This window comes from Tupaia chinensis, unplaced genomic scaffold, assembly GCF_000334495.1.
Source record: "Tupaia chinensis unplaced genomic scaffold, TupChi_1.0 Scaffold000104_1, whole genome shotgun sequence".
Classification (NCBI taxonomy): domain Eukaryota; kingdom Metazoa; phylum Chordata; class Mammalia; order Scandentia; family Tupaiidae; genus Tupaia; species Tupaia belangeri.
In genome coordinates this window covers 1,056,681-1,080,740 of record NW_006159568.1, presented here as the reverse complement: position 1 = coordinate 1,080,740, position 24,060 = coordinate 1,056,681, and the positions used below count along the sequence as shown (strand labels likewise).

Here is a 24,060-nt window from a genome sequence, read left to right as displayed (position 1 = left end):
AGTCACGTACCCAGGTGCCTAGAACAGAAGGCAGACCCCGTAATAGACACTCTATTAGAAAGAAAAAGCAGAATTCTATGAAATCAGAAAGGGGGTTCCGGTAGTACTGTCTAAACAGTGTTGGGGCCTATCGTAGACAGGGCCCTTGCAGCACTTTTTAGGATTACCAGACGTTCTAAGTTCCATGATGCCGCTTTCTTGCTGAAAAGACCTCTGTATAAAACATGCCTACAGCTAGGTTCTGGCCCTGCCACTTTCTGGCTAGGTGATGCTGGGAAAGGCATCTGACCTCTCACCCTGTTCCATTCTGATAACCCATGCCTAGTCTTCCTTCGGCCTTCTTTTACAAACCTAAGCGAATGCTATAAACCCTTCAAGGTGATCTGGGAAGTACTAAAGCTTCATGAGGGTGTGTTGAGCCCATCATTGCCAGCAGAGAACAGTGTGCTTTGAATCCTTACGTAGCCCAAGGCCATTTCTGTGTTATGACAAGGATAAGGCAACCTGTGGCCCCAGAGCTTCCACAAGGCCTGCCCAGCTTCACATAGGGCCCAGGAGGTGAAAGGTTAGCAAGCTGCCTCCTTGTTCTTATTGCTTAAATGGTCAGATAGTGACGTCATAGAGCCAAAACTCCACTGACATTATCGACCTAAGTGCTACTGAATTTCCCTGGCCTAGATGAAGACCTATGGAACTTGCAGGATCACGTCTCTGAACCACAAAAAGGCTTTGTGTGTGCGTGTGCATGCACGCACATGCACATGTTTGCAGAGGGAGGGGACTTTCACTTTGAATACAGATCTTCAACTAGCAGAATAAAATCCTTGCCTTTATTTGATGGGATATAATACACTGGCATTCTAAATGATACTTCCCTTTTGCTCCTTTGCTTTCTGTAGCGAAGCGATGATGATGACAGAAGCAGTGACAGGAAAGATGGGGCCCTTGAGGAGCAAATAGAAAGACTTCAGGAAAAAGTGGAATCTGCTCAGAGTGAACAAAAGAACCTCTTCCTAGTCATATTTCAGGTATCGTGGCTTGGGACATTGGTGCATAAAAGGAAACAGTACGTATCTTTAGTTTCAAAAAGATATTTCTAAAAACGAAAGGAATACATGCTCATTTCTAGACGAGTTTAGAATAGAAAAATGGACAGCAGATAAAACTTCACCACTTGGAGGCAACTCTGTATACCTCTGCGTTCGTTTTTTACATATTTTTACATGAAGCATGCTTCATGCTTTCCGAACACTATGGGCTGTTTTTGTGAAGTGCCCATCTCCTTTAATTATCTCCTAGTGATGATCACGTAGGTGACTGTTACCTCCCGTGAAGATTTTTGTGTATAAATTTTAATTAACATTTCTGATTATTTCCTTATAAAAGATGCCAAGAAGTAATTTTACTAGGACAAGTAATTTATATGTGAAAGCCTTTTATGTATTGCTGAAAAGGATGTACCAACTCATATTATTGCCAGTCTGCCTTTCTAGGTTGACAGTATTTCATGCATTATGAAAATTAGGAATACATAGTACTAAGTCAGGCTGGAACAAGCAGTACTTAAATGTCTGTGTCATGAATTTGTTTCTGAAATACAAGATTCCCCTCTTATACTTCTTTCATTTATCCTTCCTTTCCAGCGTTTTATTATGATCCTGACCGAGCACTTAGTCCGATGTGAAACTGATGGGACCAGTGTATTAACACCATGGTATAAGAACTGTATAGAGAGGCTCCAGCAGATATTCCTACAGGTTTGTAGGGGACTTTGATTAGAAAATAACCACCTTTATTCTCAGCCAAGAAAGACTTCCTATTATGAAAATCCTTATCAGCTGGCTATGTGACTGGGCTAAGGCAGCCAGAGCCCATACAGCCGACCATCCAGTACCTAGTGGTTTTGATAAACATGCTGAGCACGGTGCACGTGTACCCAGAAACTCCAAAGGAGGAAGAGATGGAGGAAACGGGCATTTACTTAATGTCTGTTTGCTGCTATTATTACCAGAGTATATTTGCTTAATTTGCTTGCTTCTGTATCATGTAGGCTCCTGATTGTCATTTTCTATGCCAGGGAGCCTAGCTCTAATGTAAAATGGAGAGAAGAAAATAAATGCTAAGGGAACAGTAATTGGATTTATAAACATCCTTAAAAATCTAAAGTTCAAGTGATGAGAGAGTGCCTACAGAAGCAAAGTAAAGCAAAATGCAAAACCTAGTCTCAGCCAGGTTTAAGTTAAAGAGAGGTAGGATGGGACTAGCAGGTGGTGTAATGGTTACATCACTGAACTCCCACATAGTCGATAGCGTTTCGAGCCCTGGACCCAGCGGCTTAAAACTCGACGCTGGGCATGTGTGCATGCTTGCCCAAAATCACAAGAGGATAATGGAGGAGAAGGGATTGCAGTGCGGGCATCCCCCCTGGGAAGGCAGGGTGTGATTTCTCACTTTGTCTGTATCTCTGGCAAGCAAAAGTGCCCTGTAATAAAAAAAACTCTCAAAAAAAAAAAAAGGTAATAGAGTGGGACTGACTCTTAGTGTCTTCAGACACTAGCCCTCCAAATCTTTTCAAGAAGCGTGATTAATTCAGAATTTTTGTTTTAGGTTTTTGCCTTAGGGCATGTGCACTTGCCAGAGGTCAGAGGGAAAATGAGAAATCAGCCCCCAAGGGGATGTCCATGCTGCTTTCCCTTCTTCTCCCTTCTCCTGGGATTTGAGGCACATGTGCACATGCACCCAGCATGATTTTCTCTTTTTTTGAGCTATTTTTGCTGTGGGGTGCATGTATTCGCCAGGGAGACAGGAAGTGAGAAATCACCTCCTGAGGGGATGGCCATGCTGCATTCCTGTTTCCATTCCTCTGGATTTGGGGCACACATGCATACATGCCCAGTGTGGTGTGTGTGTGTGTGCGTGTGTGTGTTTGAGAGATTTTTGCTATGGGTCTGTGCACTCGCCAGAGACAGAAAGCAAGAAATTACCTCCCAAAGGGGAATGTCATGCCAGAATCCCTCCTCTGTTCTCTCAGGATTTTGGGCATGAACACACATGCATTCAGCATGAGTTTCAAGCCACCAACTCAGGGACTCTAACTGCAGTCAGCCATGTGGGAATCAAATGCCTTAACCACCACACCACCTACTGGCCCTCAAATTATTTTAAGTTAAATTGTTTAAGCCTCCAAATAGGAATTCCTGTTTTTTTTTAATTGTTAAACCAGTTAAAGACTTTTAACAGCTCCTAGTCCTGTGGGGGTACATTCAAGTCTACATAGGAGCACACAGAAGAGATTATTTCATTTTCTGGCACCTTTTATCTTCTGAGGTCAGTCCCTGTCTGCACTGCTCTTTGAAAAGTCATGATGTGGAGCAGCAGGTGGTGTGGTAGTTCAGGTGCTGACTCCCACATGGCCGACAGTTAGGAGTCCTGGACCTGGTGGCTTGCTTTCTCACTTTCCCTCTCTCTGGCGAGCACATGTCCTTTGACAAATTTTCTGATAAGTTTTTTAAAACTCATGACGTATATTATGTTCTCCTCAGGTCCCAGCTGAGCATAGTAGTCTGTAATGGTAGTGGCAGCAAGTGGCTGCCAGTGCCTTAAATCATGAGTTGTTTTTGCATAGAAGTAGGGAAGAACTAGAAATTTTAAAGTTATTGAATGTCCACTTTTCTCATTTCCCTCTCAATTTTCTTAATGTTGGGGCTGTTCAGGGTGGTACTTGTACTGGCACGAACTGTTTCTTTTTTTTTTTGAGAGGTTTTTGCTATAGGGCATGTGCACTTGCTAGACAGACAGAGTTTTGCTATAGGGCATGTGCACTTGCTAGACAGACAGATACAGACAGAGAGACAGAAAGTGAGAAATCACCCCCCGGGGGGATGGCCACGCTGCAGTTCCTTCTCCTCCGTTCTCCTCTCGGGATCTTGGACACGTACACACACACGCCCGGCGTGAGTTTTAAGCCACTGGGTCCGGGACGTGAACGGCGGTTGACTACGTGGGAGTCCAGCGACATAGCCATTATGCTAACTGCTGGTTCCCACAAACTGTTTTTCTGCCTGCCATCATTCCACAGTGTGGGTGGGTGGGCTGTTGAGGGACGTCCAACAGGACTGCTCGCATATGCGTTCTCCTGACCTGACGCCCTTTCTGTCCACAGCACCACCAGATAATCCAGCAGTACATGGTGACCCTGGAGAACCTCCTCTTCACTGCTGAGTTAGACCCTCACATCCTGGCTGTGTTCCAGCAGTTCTGTGCCCTACAGGCCTAGGTCACTTCCCCTCATGTCAAGATTTTTTAAAAACTATCTTAAAATAATTTGTCTTATTTTTGATGGTTTGAATGCTTGCTTTCTTGTAGTATCTTTTCACTTCCTAAAACAAAGGGGGAGGTAGACAGTGCAAAATATGACATTACCTTTAATAGCCCCTAAAAAGCAAATACTTCCTAATGACAAGAATGTGATGATGTCCATAATGTATTATATGTGACAGATCCAACTTTTCTGTAATCGATTTGATATTTTTTTTTCCTCAAGGCACAAAATAACTGATTTGAGGTATGTGAAACACTAGAATGTCAAGCTTTCAGAGTAGTATGTAGAACCGCTGATGGGTTTATTATCAAGTAGCATAGCTTTTCACAGCTCATGGGTAACCTAACATGGCTGAAATAAAACTAAAACTATGTTTTTTAAAGTTTGGTATTCCATGATTTATCATCTCAGTCTACTTGAAGATCGGTGGTTTCTTACTAAAGTTGTACTAACCTCCATTTGAAATTCTCTCTTCAAAATAATTTTTAAGTAGTATTTTAAGATGCTACTTGTTAGTTTATATAAGGGTTGCTATTTAGAGCAACAGTTCCCAAATTTGTCTGAACATCAATCACTTGGGAATCTAAAGTGATTAAACCATAATTTCTGGGCATAGAACACAGACATGAGTACTCAGAACTCCCGGGTGATCCCGCGTTTGGGAACTGTTTTCTTAGAACATCTGGTCATTTCCCGTAGCCTTTGAGAGGGATCTGTGATGTCACAGTGCGTTACTTACAGAAGCGGCACCAAAAGCAGAATAGCTGCAATGGCTAAACTACACTTGGAGTCAGATGTGGGTCTGGGTTTTGTTTCTATGCACCCTGGGCCAAATTACCACTAATTCCAGAGCCTGTTTCCTATATGGTGTTGAGGCTTACGAGAATGAGCATGTTTTTATAAGATAATACAAATGTAAGAAATTACCCAGCATTCCACATTTCTGAGATATCTAAGAAGTTTTTCATTAGCCTTAGGAAATTTACCAATAATCCTACAGATACTGGTAGCATTTCTGTGCATTAACACATCATAGGTATCTTTTACTTACTACAGGATAAATGTACGGTTTAGCACTTTCTATATTTGGATATAGGGTCTCTTGTTTACCATACATTTTAGTAGCTACAAGAGAGTCCAGGAGTTTTCAATGTCATGCCACTTAAAATAATTATTCAAAAGGCCAAGGTTGCATGGTAAGCAGAACGATGAAAACCGTTTTTTGTCTAAATCTTTTTTTATACTGTTCCTCCTTCCCACTGCTTGAGCATAACACAACTGTAAGTTTGAATCTTTCCTGTGCTCAAGAAGCCAAAAGATAACCACTTAAGGTGTCGGTAACTTTATTTGACCCTAAAGGCTTTCACAATGTATTGCAAAATTTGGTGAGTTATACTTGACCCACATTATAGAGAAATGTGTAGATTTTCATTTTCCTGTCTCTCGATCTTCTCTTTATTCATAACAGTTGCCTTTAACTACTACTACTGATGTGAGTCTTCCCTGCCCCAGTCTGGCAGCCATATAGATGGAAAAACTTAACTCTAGGGATTGAATTTTGAAGAAATAAAGGTGCAAGAGCAAACTTTCAACAGTTGGTTTCCCCACTAGTGAAGCCCACACAGACAAAAGGATAGCATGGCACTTAGTAAATTAGCAATGTTAAATGGTATTGGTGTTACTTAAAATGCTTTTGTCCAAGTGGATGGTTATAGTTTTCTTATATCAATAATTATACCTGAAAATGAAAGCTATGGAAAGACCTTGTTAACCTGGTAGAGCAGATTGGGCTGCCACTGATGTCTGGATACCAGGACTACCCACTGATGAAGGTACAGAGGGAATAGAAGCATATCTTAATGAGACAAATACCACCTTATCAGCCATTTGGCCATTAGGTGTGAGGTGCTAGGGACTCACCACAAGTAATGCTTACCACAGTCCTATGAGAGATGACTAGGTCCACTTTGCAGATAAAAAGCCTGTGAAATAATTTATCCAAGATCTACCACTAGTAAGAAGAATGAGCCTACATCCACCTGGCCTGAGAGTTCTTTACCCCACAATGCAGTGATGTTCCCTTCGGCAGAGGGAGCCCTGGTTGTTTTACTGTCATCAAGCTGGCAGCTTTTCTCCCCAGGGAAATCTTGCTGCCCATTCAGAGTCAGTGCTTACTGAGCTGTAATCGCCCAGCACATACGAAAAAAATCGGCACCTGGAAAATGCATTACACACTTGTTCTGAACATTTATATAAAGAACAACTAGTGATTGTAGCCTCCAGTCGTTATTTGGATTTGACTTGTTTGAGTTTGCCCTGCTCCGAACAGAATCTGCAACAGCTGATCTCGAGGATAATGGCAATGGGCGGTGGTTGTGGGGGGTGTTCTTGAAAAAGTTCATGGAAAATGCTATTATGAAAAAGCTATGCATGGTTTCAGTTGTTTTGCACCAAAATAAACTCATGCTGTAATTCCACTTTTTACCATGAACTTCTTAAAGCACACTGCTAAAAATGTCCTATTTGTAGCAGGATAAAATCAGGTCAAACAATAGTTCAAATGGCCAGCCATGTGGTGGGAAGGTAATGCAGCACTCAGCAATGCTGAAGCCATAGGGGAAGGCCATATAGGACCTTCTTGGGTTTATGTCCTGGGCATGCAGAGTGCTGATGCATCACTGCCCATCATCTTGGCTGGCTGAGACTGGGGGGACTGACTTGTAAGGACGCTTTTGGGGCTGCATCCCTGTCTCCAGCTCTGTCTCTCCTGTCTGTCTGCCCCATAGAAGAAATAAACTTTTTAAAAAATTCCTAAACAAAGGGGCTGGCAGGTGGCATGGTGGTTATGGCACTGGACTCTCACATGGTGAGACAGTTTGAGCCCCGAACCTGGTGGCTGGCTTTCTCATCTCTTTCTGGTCAAACTGAAAAATAATAAATAATTCTTAAAAAATTTTTTTTAAACAAACTTTTTTAGAAGTTTGAAAATACCCAATTTATCTTAACTTGGATTTGTTTGGTCAAAAAAATAATGCATAAGCCCTGTGTTCAAGCTACTCTGTAATTCCTTTGACAGCATATGGGAAAATTTAGCTAAACTTGATCCAAATGCCTAGCATGCCATGAGACTATAGGTTATTACGTCCTCTCTAAAGGCATAAATAAGCATAGTAGTCGTCTTTGAAGTTTATAACGGAGAATACTTGTAAGGCACCTTGCACAGTGTTGGTACATGGTAAATGCCCGGTAAATGTTATTAGCAGGGCTTACAAACTTACCTTTATCAGTACCTTTGATCAGCAGATATTCAGCCTTGAAAACAGCTGTTTTCCATCTCAATCCAGCAGTTTGAACTATCTAGCCAAGAGTACTAAAGCCTACAGTGGTAGTCCGTGAGAATACAGAAAACATTATCAAGCAACTTACTGTTTATTCCTGCTATTTGTCAGGCTTTCCCAGCAGTAGCTTTGCTGTCCCGGAGACAGAAATAGTCCTTAAACTCCTGACCCAGAATCTGGGGTTCACTGGTACATGTTACCATCTATGTTTGTTTTTTGTGTTAAGAATCCAGTTCAGTCAGCTTTGGCCTGAGAGCTGCTCCTATCCCAATCAAAGGTTTGCTTTAGTTTCTCGTTCCTCAATTTATAATCTCTGAGCTACAACTTTTGAACTTATTCTACCACTCAGCTCCCCATCTTTGTTGTTAAAAAATAAAATAAATCACAGTCCCGATGTTCTGCCCACAACCAGACCAGCTAAACCTTAACTGAAACTTGCTAAGTCATAACATAATTATTACTGAAGCATTATATAAGAATTTCATTCATCCATGAAGGCATTAACATTTTGAGTAAAGTTTCAACCAGATTTTATCTAAATTTCCTTTATTTAAGTATAAAACTGAGTAAACCAGGACACAGATCTAAAAATCACATTTTTTCGTATGTCAGTTCATGGCCACACTCCGTACAAGTTTTCCGGTACATGTCATCTTCTATGTTTTCTTCTGGTCCATATTCATGTTGATGAGTAATCATTTCCCTTCTCCACACACTGCTTCTTACTGCTCGCCGTAATTCTAAAAAAAAAAATAAAAGTTTGTCAGTGGTGTTTTTCAGCAGAATCCAGTAATAAATTCATCAGGCTTTCAGCTGCCCATGCGCACACACATTAGGTGGTATTTAAATCATACATAGTTTACCTTAATTTTAAAATGGAAATCAAAGTTGGTTGTTATATGAACTCAGCAAGAACATTCATACCTCACATGCAAGTCGTCATTGGAGTAATATGAAATGGGAGATTCAGACATGGGTATATGTGGGTTAGAGGTTCAGCAAAAGATGAGCAAATTCGAAGTGAGATGTGTATCAGAACAGGGATGTGCAGGTACGTTTGACTTGGGAAGACAGGATGCCACAGTCGGGGAGTCCACTGAGATCACGAAGTAAAGGGAGTAGTTTCCAGTTCTGTGTTTATGAGTCTAGAACTACCTTAAGAGCCAAGTCAAGCTTTGTTTGCAAGAAAACTACAAAGCCGAGAACTTTTTTTTTCCGAGATATTTTTGTGATAGGGTGCATACAAACGCCAGAAAGACAGAGACAAAAATCACTCCCCAGGGGGGATGGCCACACCACAATCCCTTCTCTACTCTCCTGGGATTCTGGGCATGCACGTACACAGCCAGCATGAGTTTCAAGCTACTGGGTCTGGCACCCAAACCACAGTTGGCCAAATGGGAGTCCAGCACCTTAACCACTACACTGTCTGCTAGCCCCAAGTCAAGAAATCCTACCACTATCTCATCTGTGTTTTATTTTAGGAAACTCATGCAAATTACCTTTAGTCTATGAATGTTCTCTATTTTACGAAACAGCAGCATTGTTTTAGGGGAGGGTTGCTAATGATTATTACAAAGTACAAGCTAAAAAATAAACAGTATTAAGAGCTGGAAAGAACCACTGAGTTTTTATTTTACGTCATTTTATTTTGCAAGTAGAGAAACTAAGCAGAGAGCATGTAGACTCAGGTAATCTTAATTCCAGTGTCTAAGCTCTTTTTGCTACATCATGTTAAAGTCATTTTACAAAGAAAAGAATCCTGTTGTGCTTTGTAAAATAGCTATGTCAACACCTTTAAAAGCTCTCACTACATATCACACACCTTAAGAAACCAAAAGCTTAGTGCCAACCAAATGAACAAGCTGTTAACACTGTATATTCCTGTTCTCACCAGGAATCCACCCAGCTCATTACTGTCTGTGCCTGGCTCTGAAAGGGAGAGTATGATAGCTGTATCTTTCATAATCTCAATCATAAAAGTCAACATACTTGTAATCCCACATGAGGATAAAAGCAAACAGTCTATGTATCAGGCACTGTTGTAAGCACTTTAAATGCACTTAATCCTCAACAACGCTTTGAGGCAGATACAGCCATCACCCGATTTCACAGATGAGAAAGCTAAGGCACAGAGAAGTTATAAACTGCCCAAGGCCAGGCTGCTCTTTGATGGCAGAGGTACAGGCTAGCGCAAGTCCGTGTTCTTAACCACAAAGCCATGCTTTTTCATACTTTAGTTTGAAAATAATATATTTTTTTAAATAACATGGGATCAGTGGAACTTTCCAGAACACTCGGTCAGAAGCAGAGGAGTGGCTGCTGCCCGAGCCGCACACAGCTCTGTGTACCTTCCTGCTCCCCCACGCTAGCCTCAGCCCGCTCAACGGCTGTATAAAATAGTGAAAGAAATGACTACTGTGATGTTTTGGGGGTCACACCCAATGCTACCCAGGAAAGATTGAAGAAGGCTTACAGGAAACTGGCTTTGAAGTACCACCCTGATAAGAATCCAAATGAAGGCGAGAAGTATGAACAGATTTCTCAAACTTATGAAGTTCTCTCTGATGTGAAAAAAAGGGAATTATGTGACACAGAAGGAGAGCAGGCAATTAAAGAGGGTGGAGCAGGTGGTGGCTTTGGCTCCCCTATAGACATCTTTGATATGTTTTTTGGAGGAGGAGGAAGGATGCAGAGAGAGAAGAGGTAAAAATGTTGTACATCAGCTGTCGGTAATCTTAGAAGATTTACATAATGGTGCAACAAGAAAACTGGCCCTGCAAAAAAACGTGATTTGTGAAAAATGTGAAGGCCGTCCCAATTGCTGAGGTAGTGGAATGCAAATAAGAATTCATCAGATAGGACCTGGAATAGTTCAGCAAATTCAGTCTGTATGCATGGAGTGCCAAGGCCATGGAGAGGGGATCAGTCCTAAAGATGGATGTAAAAGTTGCAATGGAAGGAAGATAGTTGGAGAGAAAATGATTCTAGAAGTGCATGTTGACAAAGGCATGGAAGATGGCCAGAAGATAACATTCCATGGTGAAGGAGACCAAGAACCAGGACTGGAGCCAGGAGAAATAATCATTGTACTAGATCAGAAAGATCATGCTGTTTTTACTCAGCGAGGAGAAGACCTTTTCATGTGTATGGACATACAGCTGGTTGAAGCATTGTGTGGCTTCCAGAAGCCAATTTCTACTCTTGACAACCAAACCACTGTCATCATCTCAAACAGATCAGATTGTCAAGCATGGAGATATCAAGTGTGTGTTAAATGAAGGCATGCCAATTTATTGTAGTTCATATGAAAAGTGTCACCTAATCATTGAGTTTAAGGTAAACTTCCTGAGAATGGCTTTCTGTCTCCTGATAAACTCTCTTTGCTGGAAAAACTTCTACTGAAAGGAAGGAAACAGAAGAGACTGATGAAATGGGCCAGGTAGAATTGGTGGACTTTGATCCAAATCCATTGGAACAAAGACAGCACGATTACAGTGAAGCATCATCCCAGAGGTGGTGTTCAGTGTCAAACCTCTTAATGGGGCCAGTAAATAACACTGCTGGCATTTTATATACAATAGTGAATGAGTGAAGGACTGTAATTACAATATGCTCACTACCTGCTATTGTTTTTGTTTTAATATTAATCTATAGTAGTGTTTTAAACAGTTAAATGAATAAATACAAGTATAAAAGCTGAAAAAAATGGGCTCATTACTGTCTAAATTTGAAACAATTAGATAATCAAAATGAATAATGATGGAAATGAGTTGTAACAGTGATTTTTTTTTTTTTTTGGAGAGATTTTTGCTATAGGGCACATGCACTCGCCAGCCAGACAGAGAGAGACAGAGACAGAAAGCGAGAAATCACCCCCCAGGGGGATGGTCACGCCACAATCCCTTCTCCTCCATTCTCCTCTCAGGATCTTGGGCACGCACACACGCACACGCGCCCGGTGTGAGTTTTAAGCCACTGGGTCCGGGATGTGAACCGCGGTCGACTACGTGGGAGTCCAGCGACATAGCCATTACACTAACTGCTGGTTCCCATTGTAACACAGTGATTAAGAATAAGAATCCAAGAGTCCAACTGATGCTAAACAAATCAGTTTTTAAAAGAGGCAAAGCTCTGGGGGCCAGCAGGTGGCCTGGTGGCTAAGGAACTGGATTCCCACATGGCTGACCATGGTTTGAGTCTCAAACTCAGTGGCTTGCTTTCTCACTCCCCATCACCCCCAACCCCCTGTCTCTCTCTGGTGGGTGCACATGCCCTGTAGGAAATTAAAAATAATGATAAATGATAAAATTAAATATTTTTTAAAAGGAAGAAAAGTTCTTCCCAAAAGAAATAAAATAATAACTGTAAGAAAGAATGACAGAAATAGAACATTGCAAGAAAGAGAAACTCATGGATGCAGATCATGCTTTGCTCTGCTAAAAGTTCTGCCTTCTACAATTTGTGATGCCTTTGGACTTCCCAGTCATCAGAATCAGATTTCGACCACTGAAGACCCTCTGCCCAATCTTCACCCTCCTGCTCCCCAGTCTAGCCAGGAGCCTATCAACAGCCATCTATATGTGAGTTCCTTGCAGGCCCATTCATGGATTTTGAACACCAAAGACCCTCTGCCCAGACTTCACCCTCCTGCTCCCCAGTCTAGCCAAGAGTCAGGATAATCCTATCAGCTGTCATCTATATCTGAGTTCCTTGCAGGCCCATTCAGGGATTTTGACCACCAAAGATGCTCTGCCCAGAATTCAGCCTCCTCCTCCCCAGTCTAGCCAGCAGCCAGGTGTGCAAAGGGAAAGGAATGGTTCTGTTTACAGACTGCAGATGGCCTCTTTCTGCATTCCTCTGATTGCTCAGATTTAACTCCAAAAAATAGGAAAAAACGTATAATCCATCAGATGACCAGAAACGACCATTGAGGTACAAAAAATATGAGAAACCAAGAAAATATGTCTCCTCTAAAGAAAAATAATAACTCCTCTTCTTCCACAAAGAATACAAAGGAACTCATGGAAATATCAGATAAAGAACTTAAAATATTCATAGTGACAAAGCTAACAGAGATGTAAGAGAAAAGAATCAACCAACTCCAGAAGATGCAGGAGAAAAGAGACACTGAGTTCCAAGAAGTGAGAAAGTTACTCACACGATCTGAAAGAGGAGATACACATAAAACAGAATCAAACTGAATTTTAGAGATGAAGGCTGTAATATAGGAAATCAAAAATTCCATTGAAAATATCAAAAGCAGATTAGATCATGCAGATCGAATCTCAGATGTAGAAGACAGAACCTCTGACTTAGAGAAACACACCAAAAAGACTGAGAAAATAACAACAACAACAACAACAAAAATGAGAATTGCATACCAGCAATACTAGATACCATTAAATGCCCAAACATCCAGATTATTGGTATCCCAGAAGGTGAAGAAACTAATAAGGGCATTGATAATCTATTCCATGAAATCCTGGAAGAAAACTCCAATCCTAAAGAGGCACTCGAATATCCAGACCCAAGAAATGCAAAGGACCCCACATAGAATCAACCCAAGAAGATCTTCCCTGAGGCGCATCATAGCCAGATTGACCAAAAACCACAGAGAGAGACAAGATACTAAAACTGGCAAGAGAGAAATGTCAAGTTACTTTCAAAGGATATCCCACAAGGCTAATGTTGGACCTCTCATCAGAAACAATGCAAGCAAGGAAAGAATGGGAAAGTATATTCAAAGTGTTAAGTGAAAAGCAATTTCAACCAAGAATACTATACCCAGCAAAATTATCTCTCAGATAGGAAAAAAAGACTAAAATATTCTCAGATAAACAAAACCTGAAAAAATTTACCAATACCCAAACCAGTTCTCCAAGAATTGCTGAAAAGAGTGTAATACCAGGATAACTAAAGTCAAACACACAGAAATAAGAGTACAAGAAACAACCAAGAGAATGGCCAGTCTAATGGTAGGGAGAGGGTCAGAGGTGAATGTTCACTTCCAGAGGTTAAATGGAAAGATCAGACCACAGTAACACTGCAAATTCAGTAGAAGAGAGATTAATTACGTGAGTGTGACCTAGTGAAATATAATTAAAAAAAAATTTTTTTTAATTATTTTTTATGGAGAGGTTTTGCTATAGGGTGCGTGCACTTGCCAGAAAGACAGAGACAGAAAACAAGAAATCCCCCCCCTCCAAGGGGGATGGCTACACCACAATCCCCTCTCCTCCATTCTCCTCTTGGGATCTTGGGCAGGCACGCACGCACACACACCCGGCACGAGTTAGCCTCCAGGTCAGAGACTCAAATCACAGTCAACTACATGGGAGTCCAGTGACGTAGCCATTGCGTCATCTGCTGGTCCTGAATTTCTTTACTTTAGACTAAAACATTACTGATTTTCTGCTATGCTTTGATTTCTATATTTAAGGATTTTGTCTTCTCTTGAACTGTTGACAGGTTCATCTACCTACTATTTGAACTGAATCCTAACCTTTCTCCTGGCTTTAAGTTTTAAACAAATTTCTCTTAACATTTTTTTATTTTGATCTATTAAACTAAAACTTCTTTTTGAAATTAGAAAATGCATTATAAATACCTATTAATACCTGTTTAATGGCTGCAGTAAGCTATAGAGCCTCAGCAAGATGCTAGTTTAGAGTATGTTCACTTTACTCACTTACACCTAAAGTTAGACATGCATTCATAAATATCAGCTATGCTTGCTATTGAAAGTCTTTAAATTCATTAAGGTCTTTAGTGAATCAAAATGTGAAAAAAAAAAAAAAAAAAAAAAGAAAGGCATGGAAAACAACTGTACATACCAGATAGTGTGGGAGAAGGTGGGGAGTTGGCAGAGGGTGAGAAGTAGGGAGTCAAGAGAGGGAAAAAAGCAAAATAAGTAAGAAACAAGAAATAGAAAATTATGTGCTGATGATAACATGTATGGAAATACCCTTGATTCAGTCAATATACAATGTTTACTAGATGGAAAATCTTATTTTGTATACTGTATTGATGTACAGTGAATGGCAAGAAAGAAAGGGAGAGAGAGAAAAAAAAAGAGAAAGAAATAGAAGTAGAAAATCGCCATTCATATCTACCCCGATAAAAATGGACTCAGGCTGAAACTATTGAGAGAAGGGAAGGAATGAGATATTCACATACAAGGGGACTCAAATAGTTCCTGAAACATGATATGAGCTTATTTTTTGGGGGGGAGGAGGGGCTGAAATCCAAGCATCATCAAATTTTATACATTTTCCATGAACTTAATGAAGATCCCCTTATAGTTCATATTTATCAATTACGAAGAGAAAGGAAGACCTCTACAATGGGAAAGTCTGGCATACGCCACCTTAATGAGCAAACTGACAGTCACTCCCTTCAAGGATAACTGGTACCGTGTGTCTCCTGTGGTGTACATGGACATAACACCTATGAGTATCCCTGCAAAAAGTGTTAAGACTCAAATCTATTTATGAAAAACCAAGCTGCCAGCAAATCCCAATGCATAACAGCTGGTCTGGACATCAAAAATGTCAATGCCATGAAGAATAAAAAGGCCAAGAGCCTGGATTAAAAGACACTGCTTACACATGATCCTGGATCCAACAACTGAAAAAGTAACAGACGCAGAAACAACTGGTGAGTGGTAAATCCAGAGCACACATTAGACAACTGCACCACGTGAGTGTGAGAATCATTTTTTAGTCGCAGCGTTTCTTTCAAATTGTATTTGGCTTTCCCTTTCTCAGTAGAGGTTCCTGGTAGAGGTTCCTCTTCTAAAGAAAGGAAAATAAATTAATCTTCATTATTTGTTACCACCTTATTTGTAGAAAGGAGGCACATAAACCCAGTGTTCTGTATATTTGCACAAAATCAAAATTCTTATCCAACTGCAAGGGCAACACAGACCGCATGCTTTGAGATCTAATTACACAGAGCAGCATGACGCTATCATTTATACTCTGCCTCCTGGATCTAAGACACCTGTGACAAACCTCGTCTAGTTGTATGTGTCTAACTTATTCTGTTTACACTTTAATTTTTTTCTGTAGTAAGATCAATTCTCAAACTGAGAAAGCAGATCACATTCTAAAATCATTTAAATGTAATCTCTTACCTTTCCATAAATGAGTAAACTTGTGTCGGCTTCTGTGTGGATCAAAATCAGAAGACCAAGAGACACCAGGTTCCAGTTTCTTTTCAACTAAAAACTTTTGACTTGCTTTTATTCCTCTCTGTTCTGAGCCTTCTGAGTAAACTGCATAGTAAGGTCCTTGTTCCTAATCTCTACAGTGACTCCTCCACTCTCAGCCCTTTGTGGCCTAGTCAGGACAGGAACATATCCACCAACCTCTAAAGTAAATCGACAAGAAGAGGGCGTAATTAAAGACAGCACTGACCTCACTGCACACGAAAGACCAGAAAACAGTAAGTAGTGGTCACAGAACACAGAGAACTCAGATACTCACAGGCAAGGCAGGAACACATTCTTATTTGTAGAGACTCGGAAAATACACCACTCATATAACCACTTGGAAAAATTCAAAAGTCAAGCTTCATTCAAACAATAAATGAACTGAAATAAACCAGTCCTAAGATTTCTAATTCTGGGCAAGCAGGCAGTGTAGTGATTAAGATGCTGGACTCCCACATGGTTGACCACGGTTTGAGCTCCGGACCTGGTGGACTGAAACTCATGCCAGGCATGTACGCGTTCATGACCAAAATCCCAAGAGGATCATCGAGAAGGGACTGCAATGTGGCCATCCCCCTTGGGGAGTGGTTTCTCACTTTCTGTCTCTGGCAAGTGCATGCACCCTATAGCAAAAATCTCTCTTTTAAAAAAAGAAGTCTATCTCTATGAAAAACTTTAAGGTAGTGGCTAACAGGTAGTGTAGTAGTTAAGGTGCTGGACTCCCACGTGGCCAACCACAGTTGGAGTCCTGGACCCGGTGGCTTGAAAAATCACATCAGACATGTGTGCATGCTTGCCCAAAATCCTAAAAGAAGAACAGAATGGAGAAAGGATTGCAGCATGGCCATCCCCCCCGGGGGATGATTCCTCACTTTCCCTCTATGTGTCTCTCTGGCAAGCACATACACCACGTGGCAAAAACCTTAAAATAAGTAAGTAAATAAATAAATTGGAACTCTTCAAGGATAACAAAAATCCATACTAGTTTATCTGGTGATTAACAGCGTCAATTTAATATAGAGAGGAAAAAGAGCCAATTATTTATATTTTTAAGTTTGTATTTCTTTAAAAAAAAAAATACCAGTGAAAATTGGATATCTTTTTTTAAAGTTCATACTAATATGTAATACATATGCGGGAACTTCAAAAGGTTCATGGAAAAGTAAATTAAAGTATGAGCTTATTTTGATGTAAAATAGTATTTTAGAATATATTTCATTGACATTTTAATAAGACCTCCCCTTATATGCTTAATAGAATTTTTATAGAGAAAAAAATATATAAGATGAAACATGTCATAATCCTTTATTTTGCTATTCAAATTATAGGAATTTAGTTACCATCAGGTGACAACTAGACCAAACAAAATTAGTGCCTATGTTTTTGTAGGTACCCTTACTAAACTTGTGCCTACATTCTTAGGTACAAATTTAGTATCTATGAAAAATATTTCAGATAGTCCTCCTTTTTTAACTTCATCACTTCACAAATTCAAGTTTCTAATTAATACTTCTTTCCTTATCCACATGTTCAAAATGCCATTCAGAACGTAGTTTAAGGAGGCAGTGAAGAAGGAGGGTTGAGGTGCTTTCAGGTAGCTGAGGTTAAGAAAAACCCTAGGCTAGTATGTAAGTTATCTCTAACTGTGCCGTCCTTCTTCATACCCCTTAAAATGCCTTTTCATTACTTCCTTTATCCTTCAAGGTTTCCCCTTGCTATTAGAAGAGAGGAAGGGGTAGTGTAGAACATGGAAAAGATTTTAAACAAAAGGGTCACATTAAAAAGAAGTCTTTCCAAAAACTCTCAGTCTGTCCTTGCAAGTACCATTGAGGGCCGTCACACAGCAGTGGCTTATTTTGGGAAGAATCATCAGTGAAATGCTCTTAGATGGCCTCGTCTGCTATGGGAAACCTCTCCACAAAGCCACAAATGTGTGCTTACCTTGGATTCAGGAATGGGTAAGTATAATTTATATAAAGATGCATATAAAGATGTTTATCATGGAGTTGTTTAATAAACTTTATAAAAATCCAATACTGTTTCCAATTTTATTTAAAAAATATTTAAAGGTCTACACATAGAAAAGAACTTAGAAGAATGAACGGTGAAGGGCTGATTAGTAAAGAATTGTCTCTGAACACAGGATAGGCGTTCCTTGTAGCTTTCTAACTTTTTTGTGCTGTATCTGAATTACTCCTCTAATGAAAAGGTAAAACTCACATTTTAAAAGAAATTTGAGCTATCCCACTGACCCTCCAAAATCTTCTAAATCCCAAAAACATAAGCAAAACTATTATGGCTAAGACATTCATTTTAAATGAATCAATTTAGTGTACAGACATAACCCAATATATACAAATACATGCTACCTACACACACTTTACCCTACACTGGAACTCTATCTGATGACTGCATAAAGAACACTTGTGTTCATTTTCAAGACTTGTTTTTCTTAGGGATTCTTTCATAGGGCAGAAAGTCTTTGCACTCCTCCAGCACCCTCTGTTCACCACTATCACAGTATCTATCACTATCTATAACTAAGTTTCTCATCTGACAAACGGTGACTCCAGCATCTATGTTAGCTCAGTGCCTGAGCACAGCTGATACTTTATAAATACTGGATGAACTGATGGATGGATGAACAGATAGACATAAATATGTACAAACATGACCGACACGTGGACAAATGAACGAGAGCCAAATGGATAAGGGCACGGAGAGCTGCATGCAGAGACAGATGTGCGGATGGAGGGATGACTATACAAAAGACGGCGTTAAGTCAGGGAAGCCACGTTCCAGTCCAAACTCTGCCAATAACCAGCTCTGTGACAAGTCACTCCACCTTTCTCTTTCAATTATTATGAAATAAAAGCAATTAAGACAAGCTGACATCAGAAAGTTCTTCTAGCTGCTAAGTTATAAGACTAAGAGTTAGGGCACAATTTTTTTTTTTTTCATTTTAAGCAATTAAGAGAGGTTTGTTGGTGGATATTTGTTCTGTTTTTTCTTCTTCTTTTAATGTTTATGTATTCTGAGTGACAGAGATACAGCACCCTCGGCAGGGTCTTGAGACCATGACATACCCCCAGCTTCAGCCAGCCTAAATAATGAGCACATGTTTCTCCAGAAACAAACCAGTCACCTTCCCATGTGGGTCTACCTTGCAGAGTGTCAACAGCTTACCAATGTGCCACCATATGGCCTGGGTATCTGTTTTTTTATAATACCATTGATCATATTTACTGATGCGAATTTTTGATTGGAGATACCGTCCCCTATCCTAACACTGTTCATATATAAGAATATGACTCACTTGAACATGATGGCTCACAGCCTTTTTAGAAATGCAGTATTGTGGGACCAGCAGATGGTATAATGGTTATGTCACTGGACTCCCACATAGCTGACCGCAGTTCAAGTCCTGGACCTGATGGCTTAAAATTCACACCAGGTGTGTTTGCATGTGTGCCCAGGATCCAAAGAGGAGAATGGAATAGAAGGGACTGTAGTGTGGCCATCCCCTGTGGGGAGTGATTTCTTGCTTTCTGTCTGTTTCTGTCTTATACACACAACCCATAGCAAAACTGTCTCTCCAAAAAAAAAAAGAAAGAAAGAAAGAAGAAATGCAGGTGAGGTTTGGACTGAGAGCCTCAAACATCGCCTACTGAGGACAAACTTAAAGACATTTTTTTCTCAACCAAAGGAAAAACATATTCTAATATATTAGTGACATTATATTTTTAAACAGGAAAGTGGTAATAACAACCCTTCATGATATAAAATGTGGTCACTCACCTTTCACTTTTTTATCAAACTTTTTCTGTTTCATTTTTTCTCGGTTTTCCTGTCGAACTTCCTTTGCTTCCTCTAAAGCTTCCTGACTACCCCAAACTTCAAGAGACCTTTTCACAATCTACAATGCAGAATCCATATTTAAATTGGTTGATATGGAATTGTAAAACATTATACAGTTATAATTATCAAACACATAGGTGCCAGAGAATGGCCTAAGTGAAGTATAAGTTTAAAAATACAAGTTGAGTATCCCTTACTTGAAATGCTTGGGACCATAATTAATTCAAATTTTGGAATATCTGCATGTACATTAAGAGTTATTATGGGAATGGAACCCAAGTCTAAATATGAAATTCATGTTTCATATATACCTCATACATGTAGCCCACAGGTAATTTTATACAATATTTTCGTAATAAACTTTTTCTTTGGTGAGTCTAGCAAAGCTTGTCAAGCCCGCTGACCACATGTGCTTGTGTTGATTTCTGTGACAGTAATACAAAGAGCAGCTGTTATAATCTAATTCAGTCCACATTTACAGGTTTCATAGGTTTAGGGAGATGTTTATCAAAATTATCATTCATATTTAAAATATTTTAACTTCAAATAAGTCAGGTTGAGTATCCTTAATCTGAAAATCCAAAATGCTCTAAAATCTGAGAATTTTTTAGTGCCAACATGAGGTTACAAGTAGGAAATTCCACACCTGACATCATGTGACAGGTTGGAGACAAATGCTGCAATACGAAAATATTGTATAAAATTATTTACATTTTAAAGGATAACTTACTAAGAATTATGCTCATGATGAGGCCAGCAGGTGGCATGTGATTAAGGTGTTGGATTTCCACATAGCTAACCACCGTTCAAGTCCTGGACCTGGCAATTTGCCTGCTTTGCACATTCTCTCTCTCTGTCTCTCTTTCTCTGTTGAGTGCATGGGCCTTATTGCAAATTTAAAATAATAATAACAAATAATAAATAATTATCTTTAAAAAATAAATAAATAAATAGCATTTATCAGACCTTTCACAATGTATGAAGGGGACCAAAATGTCAAGCAGTGTAGCTAAATTCAAATTTCTTAACACAGTAAGATGATACACTTGCATTTCATAAACATAAGATATCACATTTTCCATGACTTAACATATCTAAAAATGCTGCATCACCAGCGTGCTTAACGGTACTTTAACAATTTATAGTTAAGAAGTGGTTCAGAAAAATTGGACTCAAAATGTAAAGAAGGTGGGGACCAGCAGTTAGTGTAATGACTATGTTGCTGGACTCCCATGTAGTCAACTGCGGTTCAAGTCCTGGACCCAGTGGCTTAAACTCACACCAGGCATGTGTGCATACATGCCCAAGATCCCAAGAGGAAAACGGAGGAGAAGGGATTGCGGCGTGGCCATCCCCCCGGAGGGTGATTTCTCACTTTCTGTCTCTCTGTCTCTCTCTGTCTTTCTGGCGAGCGCATGTGCCCTATAGCAAAAAGTCTCCCAAAAAAAAGAAAAAATGTAAAGAAGGTTAGGAATACCCTAAGTCTTCTGTACTTGCATTTTCCTTTTTGTGTACACACAAGCATGATAAATGACACAAATGTATAATAAAGTCTAATGGCATTGTTCCAGCAAATATAAAAGAACCAAGTGATAAGAAAACAACTCAGTTTAACTAGCATTTTTCACTTTCATCAGGATCTCTGAAAACAAACTGGGGCATAAGTGGTGACTCTTCTGACAGTTTTATATTTAATGAATTTAGTACACATTTTTGTTTCACAGTGTGACTTCTTAATTTTCTTTGAAGATATGGGTATTTCTAGTGTATTCCCATTCAGACGGTACTCTAAGGCAATACCTCTTAGTATTTTAATAAAATGGCACACAAGAATGCAATCATGCACTACATAAGGATGTGTCAGTAAGTGACAGACTGCACACACTGTGGTGGTCATAGGAATAGGAGCACACAAGCTTTACCACGTAGCCTAGGTGTGTAGTAGGCTGGACCATCTAGATATGTGTAAGTATACTGTACGCTGGTTGCACAATTACAAAATCACCTAATAACATACTTCTCTGAGCACATCTTCCTTTGTTAAGTGACATATAACTGTACCTGTACCACTGTGAGGTAAATACAGTAAGCTGGGTAAGCTCAAGGCAATGGAATTGGGTGTATGCAGCTTGCAATGAAGAGGATAATGATCTTGACACACCTATAACCAGTGACAGCAAGAGGAGTTGAAATCTGCTCAGAGAGATACTAGTTTCATGGAAACTTGACTGTATTCCAAATGGGCAGATTGTATTCCAGATGTAGAGTTAGATTTCAGGCATTTATGAGAGTTCTAAGTTTTTCTTTCTTTCTTTTTTTTTTTTTAAGGGGTAAAGGGGTATGGGAACAACTTTTCTTAGTTTCCAAACTGTACTCCCAGCATCACCCAATAGTAACATATTTGTTCAAAGCACCACACTGGAAAGCAAACTAAGAAAACATGTTACTAAGTGTCATGTATGGACTGTGACTCATACCCAGAACAAGAAAAGGATCTTTTCACTCTCTGTAAGCAAAAGCTCAACTATAATTTGTTGCTAAAATTTCACTGAACCAGAATTTAAAGGAAATGAATACAACTTATTAGAGACCTGTAATTTTAAGTAGAGTTTCATATCACCCCATTGTGCATGATGAGGATTCTTCTTCACAATAAATTTAAGAGCCGGTTCTCTTTTTTCTAAGTCACAGTCTTTCAGAAGGTATTCCTGTTTTGCTTCTGTTTTGGTTATAAGTTTGTGTTTTTCATCAGGATCTCTGAAACAAATTAAGTTTATTACATAAATCAGTTATTTTAAATAAACTAAGTTTCCAAACAGCCCTGCAACCAAGAGGCATGTACAACAAAAGAGATATATAAAATATTTTGGCAAGCACATGCATTCTCCAGCAATTCAAAAGAAAAAAAAGTGAACAAAAAAAAGCCAACAGAAAAATAACTTTTTTCAATAGAATTATTTAATTTTATTATCATTTTTTTTCTTTTAATTTGACCAGAGAGAGAGAGAGAAAGTGAGAAAGCAAGTTGCCAGCTTCAGGACTCAAATTGTGTTTGGCCATGTGGGAGGCCAGCACCTTAACTACTATGCCACCTGTTGGCCCCCAGACAATATTTTTTACTGTTTCTAAAAATTTATTGGGTTGTCAGAAAAGTTATGTTTTTCAAAGGTCATTTATTTATATAAAGAACAAATCTCAATGTCATATTACCCATTTTGTTCAATAACCTTTTGCCATCTTTCAGTGAGCTTCAAAATCTCTTGTTTACAGAAGGACCTATCTTTATCAGCAAAAAACTAAACAAGGTATTGATTTACAGCCTCATGTGAATTGAATGCTATGCCACACAGGGAATTTTGAAGAGAGTGAAGTGAATGGAAGTCTGATGGAGCAAGCTCAGGCAAGTATAAGTATGATGGGTGTTGCAACACATCCCATCCAAGCTCCAGAATTTTTTTTTTATTTATCATTATTATTTTTTATTTGCATGTATAGTAAATTATATTGACTGTAGTTACCTTAACATACTTACAACATGACAACTTGTTCCTTCTTTTTTAAAAAGAAATAATTAGGGAACCAGCAGTTAGCGTAATGGCTATGTCGCTGGATTCCCACGTAGTCGACCGCGGTTCGTGTCCCGGACCCGGTGGCTTAAAACTCATGCCGGGCGCGTGTGCGTGCGTGCCCAAGATCCCAAGAGGAGAATGGAGGAGAAGGGATTGTGGCGTGACCATCCCCCCTGGGGGGTGATTTCTCGCTTTCTGTCTCTATGTCTCTCTCTGTCTGTCTGGCGAGCGCACGCGCCTTACAGTGAAAACCTCTCAAAAAAAAAAAAAAAAAGAAAAAAAAAGAAATAATTATTAAATTTTACTTATCATTATTATTTTTTATTTGATTAGAGAGAATCAGAGGGGGGGGGGGGTGAGAAAGCAAACCACCAGGTTCAAGACTCAAACTGCAATTGGCCATGTGGGAGTCTAGCACCTTAACCACTATGCCACTTACCAGTTGCTCCTTCCTTTTTTTTTTTTTTTTTAAGTTTATTTAAATCTTTTATGTGAGAGAAAGAATGGGGTGAAGCTCCCTCTACAGGGTTTCACACCACAATCCTTCCCTTATCCTTTCCAGCCAGCCAGGATCATGGACACACACATGTGCCTGATGTGTACAGGTTGAACTGGAAACGGAACTTCCATCTTCCATATGGCTCCAGCATGTTGGACCAGCATGCTACTGCTGTGCCACTGTGGCTGGGCCTTGTTCCTCTTATCTATTTGTAAATTTGTATTAATTAACCAACATTTCTCTATCCTCCACCCCTCTCC

The 24,060-nt window shown here is 39.7% G+C and overlaps 2 protein-coding genes across 2 annotated transcripts in view; one reads left to right on the top strand and one right to left on the bottom strand.

The window, feature by feature from the left end:
* NCBP1 (nuclear cap binding protein subunit 1) overlaps positions 1-4,703 on the top strand; it is a 39,966-nt gene extending 35,263 nt beyond the window's left edge. The window contains exons 21-23 of the mRNA XM_006143713.1: positions 900-1,028; positions 1,644-1,757; positions 4,163-4,703. Of these exons, the coding sequence (XP_006143775.1) occupies positions 900-1,028; positions 1,644-1,757; positions 4,163-4,276 (357 nt within the window). The 3' untranslated portion in view covers positions 4,277-4,703. The remainder of the gene's footprint in view (positions 1-899; positions 1,029-1,643; positions 1,758-4,162) is intronic.
* Positions 4,704-8,172: 3,469 nt separating this feature from the next.
* XPA (XPA, DNA damage recognition and repair factor) overlaps positions 8,173-24,060 on the bottom strand; it is a gene marked incomplete in the record, with an annotated part of 36,382 nt that continues 20,494 nt past the window's right edge. Inside the window, 3 exon segments of the mRNA XM_014586003.2 lie at positions 8,173-8,399; positions 19,673-19,790; positions 22,324-22,489. Of these exon segments, the coding sequence (XP_014441489.1) occupies positions 8,251-8,399; positions 19,673-19,790; positions 22,324-22,489 (433 nt within the window).